The 14,800-nt window shown below is 29.0% G+C and overlaps 2 protein-coding genes across 2 annotated transcripts; both read left to right on the top strand.

Moving 5' to 3' along the window:
• The first annotated feature begins 1,541 nt into the window (after nt 1-1,541).
• LOC123293528 (replication factor C subunit 1) lies at nt 1,542-8,245 on the top strand. The gene is made up of 14 exons (XM_044874387.1): nt 1,542-1,591; nt 1,723-1,987; nt 2,178-2,669; nt 2,730-2,893; nt 2,955-3,078; nt 3,245-4,096; nt 4,170-4,396; nt 4,463-4,651; nt 5,514-5,665; nt 5,854-6,108; nt 6,687-6,891; nt 6,954-7,139; nt 7,203-7,292; nt 8,228-8,245. Exons 1-14 carry the CDS (start codon nt 1,583-1,585, stop codon nt 8,243-8,245), a joined length of 3,228 nt encoding a protein of 1,075 aa, XP_044730322.1. The 5' UTR covers nt 1,542-1,582.
• Nucleotides 8,246-9,603: 1,358 nt separating this feature from the next.
• On the top strand, nt 9,604-14,395 carry LOC123306002 (arrestin domain-containing protein 3-like). Its single transcript, XM_044887862.1, has 9 exons — nt 9,604-9,721; nt 10,630-10,883; nt 10,947-11,042; nt 11,335-11,514; nt 11,817-11,890; nt 11,954-12,077; nt 12,510-12,621; nt 12,691-12,778; nt 13,104-14,395. The coding sequence occupies exons 1-9, from the start codon at nt 9,610-9,612 to the stop codon at nt 13,210-13,212; spliced, it is 1,149 nt and encodes a 382-aa protein (XP_044743797.1). The 5' UTR covers nt 9,604-9,609; the 3' UTR covers nt 13,213-14,395.
• Nucleotides 14,396-14,800: the final 405 nt, after the last annotated feature.

The raw sequence follows: 14,800 nt of genomic DNA, 5'->3' as shown, positions 1-14,800 counted from the left end.
ATAAATTAACCTTAAAACTGATATTGTCTATCAGAGTCTAGAAACTAAATTCTTTTTAGAAAAATTATATCAATTAAGTGGAAGTCATTCATATATTTTGATAGTAGAACGATTTACTTATTTATTTATATTTTAGGAATTATTAAAATTGCAAATTTAAGGGCTTCATAATGAATAACAAAAATATTTTCTTGGGTATTTCGAAATATTTTTTCGAAAATTTACTTGATTTAAACGAATATCAAAATAATGAATAAGAGAATAAGAGATGCCTTTTAAATGACCTTAAAAGTCAAGGACGCGATTTAGTTTAATTCATTTAACTCTACAACTTTTGTATATAACTTTTTTCTTTTGTCATTTTTTTGGAGTTATTCCGAGACACCTTTTTTCACATTCGGTATATACGTATATGTATAATTGGTATAATCATATTTTTAAATTCTTTCGGAACTTTTTATATAAAAATATGATTTGTTGAAGAGGTGATGACATACATGATATGTTCATATTTTTAGAAAAATAAACACATTATTTGTCAATAATTTGCTTGCTTCATCTAATCTTTTTATTAAAATATTTAATGTAATGTATGAGGTATATTCAATTTTGTTCGTAATATACTTAGAAAAAAAGTTGATACACAGATATTGCAAGGGTACTCAAATAATTAAGTCTGATAGTTGCTATTTTCACTTTATTGTTTTTCATTAGTAGAGTGGAATTATTTTTGTCTTTTGTGCACAATAGAATGAAATATTGACTGTGCCCTGCAGAATTGAGCGTTCACTTAGCACCGGCACTCCAACTATTAAGAATAAATTTTTTCTTTCATATAGATGGAATACCAAAGAAATATTAACCGAACAAAACTGAGCAATAATTCCAGCTAAAGATAGTCAATGCAAAGCACGATAGCCATACAATTTCCATTTCGCCAATTGGTGTTGTGATGTTGCGATTGCGAGTAGTACTAGTACTCCCAAGCCGATAGCATTGGCTGTGGCTAGCGTATGAGCTCTAAGTAGGCTCTCATTTAGCACCAGTACTCTATCTTAGAAAAAAAGATTATCGATATAGAGTACAGGTACTAACTGAGCACTATTGAGTGCTCAATTCGCTAGTCAAAGCACAGCCTCTCTTAGACACAATTTACTTACTTATTTTAAATAACATAATTTAAAATTTAAAAATAGGTACATTTTAAGAAAATAATTGTTTCTAAAACTACTTGTACTTAATTTTAAATTATTCGTTCTTGTTATTCTATAAATCTTCTCTATGTATACAATATTTTTCATGTTTTGTACGCATCGCAATCTGATAAAGTAGGTCTATCTGATGACATTGTACGAATGTGAATGCGCCTTAATTTGGATTTACGTCGACATGGTTTTTATAAAACTGTCAAATTTTCAATGATTTGCCGCCAATTAATTGCAGTTGATTACAATTTTGAATGAATTCTTGAAGAGAATTAACTTTGTTTTGTGTTTTAAAAGAAGCCATTATTTTAAATCGTTATTATAAAATCTGTTATAAATATTTATTATATAAACATATTAAATTTTATTTTGTAATTATGTCCAAGGTAAATTTTCCATACTGTCAGGATAAATTGAAAACTTAGGATTAATTCAAAAAATATTGTTTATACAGATCGTAAAAATTTCAAACTTTTATATGATAAAACTTATGTTAATATGTTCAATTTATTTTTAGGATATTCGATCATTTTTTAATGCAGTTAATAAAAAAACATCACAACCAATTTCAGCATCTAATACAAAGAAACGGCCGGCAGTTATTTGTGATTCCAGTGATGAAGAAGTTCCTGCAACGCCAGTTGAAAAATCTAAAACAACAAAAAAAAGAAAAATTGCTAATGGAACTGAAATTGATAAGTCTCCGAAGGTTAAAAATGGAGGGTCAGCAAAAAAGGATAAGAAATCTTCACCAACTAAATTAAAGCCAATTAGTGCACTAGGTAATAATTTTATTTGACTTTTTCTAAGTTCTGTTCTCAATATGGATTTTCTCTACCAGGTAGTATTGTATAGCTCAAAATAATACGATTTAGTTAAACTTACTTTAGAACCAAGTTGCTTCGTGTAATAATAATATTGTAAAAAAAAATTTGTTGAAAATTAAATCGATCAAATTTTGTATTTTTGTAGAGATGTTTAAATCCTCACCTAAAAATTCAAAGAAAGAGAAAAAACCCGAAAAGCAAGAAACAGTAGAAGATATGTTTATGAAAGAAGAAGATGTATTTTCTGATGAAGATTTCAAAGCAACTTTATTACAAGTAGATGAAGTAGTTGGAAAAAAAGAAAAAAATAATGAGAAATCTTCAAATTCAAAGAATAATAACCATAGCTCTGAAAATGAGAAAATTAAATCATCGAAAGTTAAATTGGAAAATGATTCTGAAGATGATAAAATCAAATCACCTAAAGTGAAATCCAAAAATGACTCTCAAGATAGTAAAATAAAGTCACCCAAGAAGGATTCTGAAGATGATAAAATAAAATCGCCAAAACCGAAGATTAAAACTGAAAAGGAGTCTAAAAAATTGAATGGGAGTAAACTGGATAGTCTAGGAGCGTCATCAGATGATCAAAAATATTCGTCTAATAATGACGATTCACTTTGTGATACAAGCCAAGGTAAATATTTTTTTAATTTAACACTTTATGGAGGTTTAAAATTTATGTTTGTCGTTACAGATATAATTGAAAAAACCCCAAAAGCACGAAAACGTAAAGCGGATTTAGATGAAACTATTACTGACGAAGATCGTTTTGAAAGACGACGTCAATCATCTGTTATGTATCAAAAATATTTAAAACGAGCTGGTCCATCAAATCCTGGTTCGAAAGAAGTGCCTCAAGTATGAAAATTTTAATGATTTAATGTTGAATCATTTTATTATTCTGTTTTCAATTTTCTAGGGTACACCAGATTGCTTAAAACCTTTGGTTTTCCTTCTCACTGGTGTATATGAGTCATTAGAACGAGATGAAGCTGCAAGTATTATCACTGATTTAGGCGGACGAGTTGTCAAAGCAATATCAGGTATGTGTATGCATATAAATAGACAGGAAAAACTAAGAAGTACTAAAATATCTTGAAAATTTCTAAATATCTAGGAATAAGAAATTGGAAATTATTAGGGAATTGTTAAAAGCTCATATACGTTGAAATTATAATAATTTTAAAAATTATCTGTTTTAAATCGTAGGTAAAGTAACTCATCTAGTGGTTGGAGAAGATGCAGGTCCCGCTAAATTGGATAAAGCTAAAAGTATGGGTATAAAAATAATCTCCGAGGATGGCTTATTAGATCTCATTCGAGAGAGATCATCCGATTCAAAGAAATCAGGTTCAGATTCTAAAGAAACAAAGGACATCAAATCAAAAAAAATTAAAACTTCTGAGGAAAAATCTAAAGACACTAAGTCGGAAGAATCAAACAAAAAAACACCAAAAAAACACAAAGAAGCAGAAAATAAAAAATCAGAAGTGTCCGCCAGCCCACCTAAGAAGAAAATGATTGAACTTCCAAAAGAAAAATCAACAAAAACATCGCCTACGAAATCAAAAGAAAGTGAAGAAGTTAGCGAATTCTTTAAGAAGGATAAGCCGAAAATAAAACTAGAGAATGTAGACAAATCCGAATCTCGAGAAACTGAAAAGCATGTACCTAAATCAGAATCAATAATATCGGATAATGTTTCATGGGTCGATAAATATAAACCAAAAACACTTAAACAAATTATTGGACAACAAGGAGAAAATAGCAATGTAAAGAAATTAATTAAATGGATGGAAAATTGGTACAAAAATCGTAATCCAAAATTAAAATTAACAAAACCAAGTCCATGGGCGAAAAATGATGATGGAGCGTACTTTAAAGCGGCATTATTAAGTGGACCTCCAGGTGTTGGTAAAACTACAACTGCGAGTTTAGTATCTACCGAGTTAGGCTTCGATGTTGTTGAAATGAATGCTTCATGCACAAGAAGTAAAAGTTTATTGCGGGAAGATGTCAGTAATTTATTAAGTAATCAATCTTTGGCGGGATATTTTAATGGTAAGTTTTGTGCTAGAAAATATAGCCCAAAAATAAAAACAACAACTAATAAATTTGTTATTTTTTAAATTAGGTAGTGAAAAAGGCATGACTAGAAAGCATGTATTATTAATGGATGAAGTGGACGGTATGGCGGGAAACGAAGATAGAGGTGGTATGCAAGAATTAATACAATTAATAAAAAATTCATCAATCCCTATAATATGCATGTGCAACGACCGAAATCATCCAAAAATTCGATCACTTGTTAATTATTGTTTCGATTTGAAATTCTCAAAACCACGGGTTGAACAAATTCGGGTAATTTTTATAAAAAAAAATTATTTCTTGCATGAGTCTAGTTTACACGAGAAATTTATTTTTTAGGGAGCTATGATGTCGGTATGTTACAAAGAAAATATCAAGATAAAACCAGAAGTATTAGATCAAATTATTAGTGGAACACAAAATGATATTCGACAAACGTTAAATAATTTATCAATGTGGGTAGACGATAATATCAGTTTAGAAACAGCTAAAGATAAGGCGAATAATTCAAAGAAAGATATCAAATTGGTAAAAAAACTTATATTTAAACACTGTTTGCAAGGGTCAAGTAAAAATAAAAAGTTACCTATTTATCTATTATAAGTCGTGAAGTTGTAGAATTCTATCGAGGGCAGAGGCATGGAATACGTCTGTATTTCGATATCGTCTCTGAAGACAGGTGGGTTTGGAGTTTACAGACCCAACCATTTTGGAAGATTTCCGTTTAGAATCTCACTTACTGTCTAAGAGGAATAGGGAATATTCATATATTTTTTTTATATTTTTAATTCATTGTTTACACATATAACAAAGTAAAAAATGTAAATACTACTCAAAAATGCTGTATTGAAGGGTAAAAAAATGTTTAAAATACATTATAATTTTGAGATATTTAAACGCAATTTTTTGACGCTCTCTATTGATGACGTATAAGTACGCGACCTGTCAATTGGTGACAATTCAATGTATAATTTACACTTAAAAAAATGAATTTACACTCGTTATTATTAAGTTTTCTATTAAAAAACCGTAGAATGGTATAATTTAATAAAATACCATATAAAATGTAAGTAATTAATTCCATACAGTATGTCAACAAATTTGACAAGCTCGTACTATGATAATAAGTAATTAAAAAGTAATTAATTACTAAAATAATGGTTTAGTTGAAATCTCCAGTCATTAAAGTTACGGAAGAAAAATATTTGAACCAAATTTAAATTTCATGAATATTCCCTATTGTTATTTTACTCTCGGTTTACAAATTTCCACAGATTGTATGTTTTAAAGTACACTTTATTGCCTTCTGTACCGTTATACTTGACCCCTGTAAATACCTTCTTTAAGTTTTTCTATATTTCTAAATTGGTTTAATATTTATTCTTTTTAGGGCCCTTGGGATGTTGTACGAAAAGTATTTTCTGAAGAAGAACAGAAGAAAACCAACATACATCAAAGAAGTAGTTTATTTTTTCACGATTACAGCATGGCACCTTTATTTGTTCAAGAAAATTATTTAAACGTTGTTCCACACTGTGATAAGTACGACAAAGTCACATAGATGTCCACTTTAAATCTAAATCGATGGTTTACTGTTTGCCGTTACAATCTTTTTGGAAAAGAAAGTGACAAGAAAATCGTAGCTAGCGATCTAGATTTAATTTAAATATCTGTAATTAGTCCATTTTCCTCTACAAATATATAAAAAAAATAATTTTATTTTATTTTAGAAAAGAATGGTTAGATCGTTTTACGGAAACTGCCGAATATTTAAGTTTAGGCGATTTAGCCGATTCACGTATACGTAAAAATGGAGCTTGGAGTCTTTTACCATTACAAGCGATGTATAGTAGTGTTGCTCCAGGACATTTATTATCTGGACATTTTGGTGGTCAAATAAATTTCCCTTCTTGGTTAGGTAAAACTTCAAAACGGAATAAATTTTTACGAATGTTGAGTGAATTACAAATTCATATGCGCTTGAGGTGAGTTTTTAATTAGGTTAAGTTAGAGTGGTTATGCTGGGGTGGGACAAACTTAAACCGGAGGGTCTGTTGTGACATCGAAAAAGAGTTGGTCCCTACCTGGCCATTACTCCGTGAACCATTTGGATCTGTTTAAGAACAGCAGGAGTTCTTTGACATCAAAGGACTTAAGGTCGAAGATGTCGTCAAAGAAAGGCTGGATCATATTTGTCAATACCAGATAAGACAATTCTTCTTCCTCCCCATAGTGACAGCTCTTGTAATAATGGAGATACACTGTGAGGCCCGGGCGTTCAGCGTGCCTGGCTAACTAAGATTGGTCTTTTTTAAAAATTTTTCATTCGGGGGCAGCTTGCAGTTCATAACGGAACTCCCATATGTCTGTTGATGCTTGTGTCCGACAGCCTTGCGCCATTTCTAGCAAGCTCGTCGACTTCACAATTCTCTGGAAGTTTTTAATTAAATTGGATTTTTTTCCCATTAAATAAATAAATCAGTTATAAATTGAACTCCATGTCAATTGAATATACAGAATTTATAAACAATTAACTATATTTGTTGTTTATTTTTAAATTTAGCACATCAGGAAGTTTACAAGCTGTTAATTTAGATTACTTACCGTACATTAAAAATTCTCTAATTAAACCATTGCAAGCCGGTAACGTGGATGAAGCTATTCAAATTATGCAAAATTATCATTTATTGCGGGAAGATTTGGAAAATATTGTGGAATTATCATTATGGCCAAAGCAAAAAGATCCATTAGCACTTATTAATGGCAAAGTAAGTTAAAGAACTTGTACTTAGGAGAAACGTATATACATTACAAAATTTTCTTATTTTAGGTAAAAGCAGCGTTTACAAGACAATACAACAAAGAATGTCAATTAGTATCTTCAGTAGTAACTAAAAAACGAGCGAATATCCCATTGGATCAAGAAAATGAGTATGATGAGGAAAATGAGGATCAAATTAATTCCGAAAATGAAAATGAGGATGATGACGACATTACAAAAGATAGTACAATTAAGGTAAGGATTTGTAAAAAAATAACAATGTCGAATTCATATTTTATTGTGTTAATTCTTGTGTAGGCCAAGAAAGTACTTAAACCAGAAAAGGGCGAAACTTCATCAAAAAAGAAAAAAACAGCTGAAACAACAGAAAAACCAAAAAAGTCTCGAGTTTCTAAGAAAAAATAATAGATCTTGTTATTATTTGTAATTGTAATTATTTTTTTGAACCTGTTAAAAATATACATATTTATACATAAGTATTATTATTATTTTTTTATCAATCAAATCTAAAGTGACTCAACTACCTATTCGGACCGCAACCCTTAAGCCAGAATTGATCACACATTGTCCGATTCATGGAGGTTATAAAAAAGGAGAACGATGGCGGAGAAAGGAGAACGATCATAATGTTTTGTTACACTCGTCATACGCTTTTCGGTATGGTCCAAGTGGAAATTTTGCCAGGTATAATTGCTAAAAACTTTGTGAAATCGATTATACGAGTTTATTGATACTGAGTACCTATACGCTTTTTAAAGTTTCTAAAATAGAATTTGCAAAGGAAAATGAAACATGAAAAATTTCTAATCGTAAGCTATCTCCATTTTTCTTATAAAATTTAGCCTTCCTAGCAAAAATGGAAGATTTTAAAAAATTAGGATTAAAAATTCTTTGTGTAGCATATTGAAAAATTTAAAATATAGCTTTTTATTTTCCCCACAAAACTTAAATCCTTTGATCAATATAATGCGCGAAATTGCAAAATCTTTCATAAAATCGGGTAAAGAATGGCTGTGATAATTTTTTACGTTTATAATGCGTCACTAACGAAATTACATTTTATAGTTTTAATTATTTATTTTAAATTGATAGCAGAATCCAACTTCCGCAATAAACTTTCAGTTTAATATATAAAATTATTGATTTTCATCCATTATTTAAATGAACTTTCAAGTATTTATGAATGAAAATTGAAAAGCAATTTCAATAATTCGTTATAGACAGTAAAACCTCTTTACCAAAAACAATTTTGTATGTTCCAGAACAATGTTTGTTCATTGCAAGCATATTGCAAGTCTAATAACCAATTTGTGTCTATACAGGATATACAGGTATATTGAATGGACTTTTTTTACAGGGTGTAACAAAAATAGTCATTTTTCAAGGATAAAAATCCCCACCCAGACTACATAATTATTGTCGAAAGTATTTTTTTCTTCAGATTTTTAAAGAGAGGGGACAAATTAATGATATCCCACGAAATAGGAACACAAAAATGCAATTTCATCTTCCTTCTGCATTATTGCAAGAATTAGGTAAATGGTTCTTAAAATCCGAACATCAAAATTTCTCTTTTAAGCCCTCATTTTTTCGATTATATTTCAAAATAACATTTTTTGACGCTATGAAAAAGTCTTGAGTAATATTTTTCGCAAAAATATGTGATATTTATTTAATAAACATTTTTATTAAGTAATGTCAAATATTTAAGTACACTGAAAAACGCCGGAGTAAAAAATTGTGTGACATAAATCATGTATTTCGTAAATAAATTAAGAACCCTAAACTCTGTGCCTAAAGGTACCCTAATTGCTCGTATGTTTATTGTTTATATACAATTTATAAATGCATTTTTTTTTCATCTTACACTCTGTATATAATTTTCCAGAAGAAAATGCATGCGCTTATACATTGATTTTCACTAGAAAACAGCTGAGCAAGCTTTGATAAGCGTTAAAAAACTAGACCACAGGGGGATGATTTTAACAAAGAAAAACATTTTTAACACATACAAAAAACGTTATGATTTGTTTTATAAAAACGTTTGGCTTTAAAAATTTTAAATAATATTTTTATAACGAAGATTTATACAAAAAAAATTTTTAATATGTGTTCGATAAAATATTAACATTAATAATTTTAAATTATTTAACATAAAAGTGTATAATTGTTATAAATAATAAAAAAAATATGTTTATTATGTACTTGAGCCATATTCTAAACGTGATGGATGCGTAAAAGTTATTAATTAAATTTGTTATAATTAGTGTGGAAATGTAAAAAAAAGTTTTTTTGTTTTTCCTTTTTTTATATAGACAGAAAATTTTAAAAATTAGTACAATAATTCTAATATTTATATTTTTATAAAAAAAAAAATTAAATAAAAATAAAACAAATAATATAATATTTTTATAAATTAATTTTTTTTGTTATCAAAAAAAAAAACGTATATAATTGTTAAATTAAAAAAATAGTTATTAAAAAATATTTTATACCCTTTCCTAAGATTATAAGTTTTTTGATAAAAATTTTATTATTGTTGCGAATATAAAATATTTTTTTAAATTAATTAATTAAAGTGTAATAATCCTACCTCAAGATTTTAATAGATTTATAATTCCCTTGTGCCAACAATAATAAAAAATATGTGCATCATTTTTTAACAAAAATTTGGTTTTTTTAAATTTGTGAATTAAAGTAAATTATGGATTATATTCGAGAATTTGATATTAAATTGGATAAAGAGTATTATTATGCTGGGGAAGCGTTAAATGGAACTGTTATACTTGATACTGTGGAAAATTTTAAATTACGATGTAAGTATTTATATCATTTTTTGGAAAAAACTGGATATATTTCAACAATTTGTTTATTATAATAATTGTTTATTCTTAAATAACCCAGGGCCAAATAAAAACATACAAATAAGAGACAAAAACAGCCGATCTGTTTACAAAATCCAAGTTAAGGTTTTTTACCTGAATTATCTTTATTTGGATGCAAAAATAATGAATTATGAAAAGTCCATTGCAAAATCATGTGCGCAAAAAAAAGCCATTCAAGGTCAAAAGTCGCGAAAATAGGTTTCTTTCAAATATCTCGTAAACTATTAAGTTTATGGGCATTTTAATTATTATAAAATTTGTTCGTTAGTTAATTTTTATTTAAAAAAATTTAAAATAAAATATATTTTAAATTAACTCACAAATATATTTTATAATAGCTAAAACTGCCATAAACTTAATACTTTACGAGATACTTAAAAAAAAATCAATTTTCGCGGCCTTTGACCTTGAATAATTTTTTTTGCGCACATGATTTTGCAATGGACTTTTCATAGATCATTTCCTGGATTATAAAAAACACCAAAGCTATACAAACATCACTTTAGCATATTGAATTATTATTTTGTGCGCTTGGTATTTTGTGCATGAAGTCTGTGGCATCCTTGACCCTACAGAGATACAATCAGCAGCAGCTACAAACTTGAAGTGAGTGGCGACTGCTACCCACCTTAGATTTTGTACATTAAAACCTTTTCTGTCCTGATATCAAGGTTTCAATGTGAATTTGGAGCTTTCATATTTAATTTTTTCTTTGCTTGGGATATAAAAAAAAGTTTAGGTTTGTTCGCCGCTTAGCTTAGCTCTCCGCTGAGGGCTCTTGTTCTATTTCCTGGAAGTATTATCATATCAGATATTAACGAACTTTTTTCTTTTAATAGCAATCAGAGTGATTTTAAGAGGTAAAGCTCATGCCGAATGGAAAGTGATTTTATCTGGTGACCGAAGGACAGTGAAAGATGATCAATATTTTATTGATGAACGATGCGTTATATGGGGAGAACAAAATATGGATTCAGCTGTACCAATTTTACCGCGTGGTTTACATCGATTTTCTTTTAGATTTACCCTTCCAGAAACGAGCTTACCATGTTCTTTCGAAAGTAAACCCTGTTTTATTAGATATTATATTAAGGTAAAGGATTACTGTAAATGTTTAAATAATAGAGTATCTGAATATTTTTTGAATATTTTATAGGTAACCGTTGACATACCTTATGCTAGTCCGCCCCAAGGTATGAAATATTTTACCATAATTGGCCCACATATTGATTGTATGGACGAACAATATTTAGTAAGTTGAAATAATTTACAATCCTATAAACAGGTCTCGACACTGATGTGAATATGAGCGACTTAAGCGAACGGCGTAAAAAATATAGTGATGAGCAAAAACTATTGCTCTATTAATAGAACTGCTCTTGTATTGCCTATGCAAGAGCGCAGTGTTGCACTTAAAAAACTGATAGATTTCTCTGTGCTAAAACTGTCTTTGATGATTGTCATACACTACTCAGTGCCTAGACATGTGTATAGGATCAAATTGAAAATGAAACCTTATTTATAAAATGAATTATTATTCTTAGAAACCAATGATGGGTCAAGACAAAAAATCAGATTGTTGTTTTTGTTGTAAGAAAGGTGACATTACATTACGTTGTGTGTTAGAAAGATCGGCCTATGTATGCGGAGAAAGTTTAAAATTAAAGGCTACTATTGATAATCAAGGTCAAGAAGCAGTTAGACTTAAAGTCAAATTAATACAGGTACTATTATAATTTATTATTTAAATGATCTGGACGCTGTGATAAACTGAGCATCAACTGAGACCAGGAAATATATCTCACACAATTTTGCCCTACAGCGAGTTGGTATCAAGCTAGGTTATTATTTTTATTTTTAATATGCGTGGGGAGTTAATCAAGCGAATAGGCAAAACTGTTAATTTTTTTTTCTCATTTTGTTGTTAATGACCAATCCTTTTCTATCTATCATCAGTTTTCGCAGTTCCAGATCCAAGGTTTATTTACATGAATGTAGCATGCTATTCTAATTTTTTGCATTGCAGTATTGTGAATACTTTATTGATCGTGGAGTTCTTGGAGTCAATAAAGACGTTCAACATTTAGTTTTAGAATATAGGTAAGAAAATTAATTAGAAAATGATTTAAAAAAAACTAACTTCAATATATCTTTGTTTTCCAGGGGCGATATAGTCAAATCAAATTCCCGTACAAAATGGGATAGTACGGAGAGTCTGGTTATTCCCACAATGCCAACAACTCTAGTAGGAATATGCCGGCTATTACAAATTTACTACATGTTAAAAGTAAGTTTCAATTTTCTAATCTCGAACTAATAAGAAAATAGTTTACATTCGCATTCGACGATTAGGAGAAGAAATTTAAAAATTAAAGAGCAGATGGATTAATAAGAGAAACACTTGATGGATTGCCAATGAGTTTCACCAGTCTTGGTGTGAAATTTGAAATTGAAACGTTAGCTTTATAAATGGAGCATAGAACAGTAGAGTTAGATAAGGAATGGCAAAATAAAGGGATTGTAGGCAAAAAAGGCTTATTTTAGCCGACTTTTTCGACTCTGCTTTCCTTGGACTTAAAAATTTATAATATGTTCGGATTGAGAAAATCAAAACGAGAGATTTTCCCTTACTTGGTGGTACAAATCCCGCTATATGAGCAATCTAGACAAAATTATTCTGAAGAAAATTAATTAATGCTGATTTGCACTTAATTTTTAGGTAAGTTTGGAAACAGAAAAAACTACAGAAATTTTACAGATGCACTTTCCAATTACTATTGCAACGGTTCCATTTCGTATTCCAAATTCATCACCACCAACGCTAAAATACGGTAATACATAAAAGTTATTTTAATTATATCAATAATTTGCTCATATCAATAATTGTTTAAAATTTCTAGATATTGCTAGTGGTCACGTAGAAGGAGGCAATTATATTGGTCCAGAATTTCTTTTAGGGCAGGTGTATGATGGTGTAGAGACTTCAAGGTATTTATAAACATTTTGTATTTTTAACTTTTAAAAATAATGTCTACAGATATAGTAAGTATTAGCTGTTTGGCAAACGATGGCAAAGATTTTTTAGATGTTTGGCAAATAGCGAGTATGTGGTACGGCTTTTAAGTACAACCCTTAATAATTTGAATTCAAAGAGAGCATAGCTATTTTCATTTGTGACTAATAACGTATTATGATAGTTGTTATAATATTTATACATTTATCCAGACTGACGAGTTGGCATTTGGTCGGCGAACCGACCAGTATGTGTGGACAATTTTATCAAGTATACTTAACATTTTTTTTTTTATTACAGAGAATGCAATGTAGTATTATATCGACCAGTTTATGTCACAGTTCAAAAAGCACAACAAAATAAGCCAACAAATAGCCAATTAAATTCTTCAGAATATCGAAATGTTTAACAATAATTATTTAACTTTTTAACAATAAACAAATATATATTTGGAATGATTACAAAATAATAATTTATCAATTCATGTTGATTACGTATTTTCATTTAATAAGTAAATACATTAATTGGAAATTATGCAGTTAAAATCTAATTCAAAATTGACCAAAAAATATTTCAAAATGTTTCATGATTTATTTTTATGACCATTAATGGAACCGTTATCGGCAGATGTATCAGGATGGAAAAGATCAAGCACCCTAACATGCATTGACTCTGTTATATTCTCTTATTACTTTAGCAGTAATAAAATCGTGTTAAGGTAAAACAAGTGTCAATGTTAATGATCCTGATATTGGTGCTGAGCCTTATAGAGAGGGATATTTCAAGGAATTGCACTCGCGTTTGCCAGAAATGGTACAAGGCATTACTAACCATTTAGGTTAACTCTTTCTGCAAGCTAAATAAACTAGCGAAAGGCAAATAAAATTACGAGTACAATCGAGACATTCTTAGGATATCCTCTATCTTTGAAAAGTCTCATGCAACATGCTGAACATTTAAGCCTACTAGCGAATCAAGACTAGTGCATGAGCTATAACATCAATTTAGGTTATTCATTCTTTAACAGTCAAAGTTCTGTTCTGTTGCCAGTAAATCAAGTAAGAATTATTGTATTCAGCCAAAGCTAGCACCTAAGAATCATCTGTCTAAATCTAGATTGCAGAGTTGAATCGTTTCACTAATTTCGAAAAGAAGCTATAAGTTAACGTAAAACACCTTTTCAAATTTGCAAAAATTATTCTTTTTAAACTAAAAGTTATTGTCGTTCTATTTAAGATTCAAAAGCTCCGGCACAAAACTCATATAAAGAATAATGTCGATTAATCTAAATATTTGTTAGGGCATATTATATGAAATTCTGAAGTTAACCTCGAGAATAGTTCAAAAGAATGGACGAAAATCCAAAATGTTTCTGAATGGTACGAAAACTACTCATAGGTTTAATACTTAAAAAATAATTGGATATGCCATTTTTGAAATATACAAAACATAACTTTCGTTTAGAATATCACAAACTACCCTCACAGAAAAGTTCAGACTAATTGACAAAATATTTTTTAAACGTTGCATTGGTTTAATGCGGCTTCTTTTCATTATTTTGACTATTTTTTGGGATAAGATAACAGTGCAGTTTGTTACCAATTTGATAAGCAATTAAGGTGCCTTTAAATTAATAAAATATTAAAAATAAAAGCACTGAATCTACAAGTTGAGAAATTATTTATTATTCATTAATATCCATCCATTCAAAAAAAATTTTAATATTAATTACACATCAATTTTCAGCTAATTTTACAAAAAAAAGAATTAGTGCATTTACTTATTTTAATAGCATAAATTATTTGTTTGAAAAACACATTTTATAATCATTCGAAAATTTTTATACAAAATAAAAATAGTTAAATATTCCTTAGTAGGATCGTTCAGGGATTTCCAATTTGATTTGATTTTTTTTTATATAGAAATAATTATAAAATTTTATTCTACAAAGGGTATTTTAAAGTATATATGAAAAGAAATAAGGATTTTTTTACTGA

Source organism: Chrysoperla carnea, chromosome 1 (genome assembly GCF_905475395.1).
Source record: "Chrysoperla carnea chromosome 1, inChrCarn1.1, whole genome shotgun sequence".
Lineage (NCBI taxonomy): Eukaryota > Metazoa > Arthropoda > Insecta > Neuroptera > Chrysopidae > Chrysoperla > Chrysoperla carnea.
This window is presented reverse-complemented; position numbering and strand designations above follow the sequence as displayed.